Source organism: Orycteropus afer, unplaced genomic scaffold (genome assembly GCF_000298275.1).
Source record: "Orycteropus afer afer isolate SDZICR_OR568_19922 unplaced genomic scaffold, OryAfe1.0 scaffold00272, whole genome shotgun sequence".
Lineage (NCBI taxonomy): Eukaryota > Metazoa > Chordata > Mammalia > Tubulidentata > Orycteropodidae > Orycteropus > Orycteropus afer.
The window spans coordinates 1,588,441-1,589,081 of NW_006921859.1; the positions used below are offsets into that span (position 1 = coordinate 1,588,441).

The 641-nt window shown below is 66.3% G+C and overlaps 1 protein-coding gene across 1 annotated transcript in view; it reads left to right on the forward strand.

The window, feature by feature from the left end:
* Positions 1-418: 418 nt before the first annotated feature.
* CSMD2 (CUB and Sushi multiple domains 2) overlaps positions 419-641 on the forward strand; it is a 972,087-nt gene continuing 971,864 nt past the window's right edge. Inside the window, exon 1 of the mRNA XM_007950414.1 lies at positions 419-602. Coding sequence (XP_007948605.1) covers positions 419-602 — 184 coding nt within the window. The remainder of the gene's footprint in view (positions 603-641) is intronic.

The window sequence follows — 641 nt, forward strand, 5'->3', positions numbered from 1 at the left end:
TCAATTGTAAAACAAACAGGCATAAACAACCCTTTAGATACAATTTGTGGTTTATCTGGAGGTGGAGGTGGTGCTGAAGAGGAACCCCTACCCCCCAGTATTTTTTCTTGGCTGCGCCTCCACCCCTAGCATTTGGAGCGGCGGAGAAGCGGCTTCAGAGTGATTAATCCGGGGATAATTCCGCCCCCCCCCCGCCCCCCGGCGCGAACCCCGCGAAGCAGGATTGGAGCGAGTCATTTCCGAGAGCGCAGCGCGCCTCTCCCCGGCCGGGCGGACACTTGGTTCATTCCAGCCGCAGAAGCTCAGGGCTCCCGCGTACCGGGATTTTTTCCGAGCAGAAAAAAGCTCCAGAGCTCTCCTGACCTCCTTTCTCCTCGGCGACGAGCGAAGCCTCTCCCTCGGCGCTGCCGGCCGCGCCATGCCGCGCTCGCAGGGATGGGAGCAGGGGTGCTGCGGCTGCCCCGCGGGGAGGGCTCGCGGTAAAGCCGAGATTTCGGCGCTCGCGCCGGGCGCAGGGAGCCGCTGGGGCCGCCCGCAGCCGCCGTCGCCGCCGCTGCTCCTGCTGCTGAGCTGGGGGCTGCTCAGCGCCTCGGTCGCCGCGGGTAAGTCCGGCTGCGCCGAGGCACCGCTGCCGCCGCGCG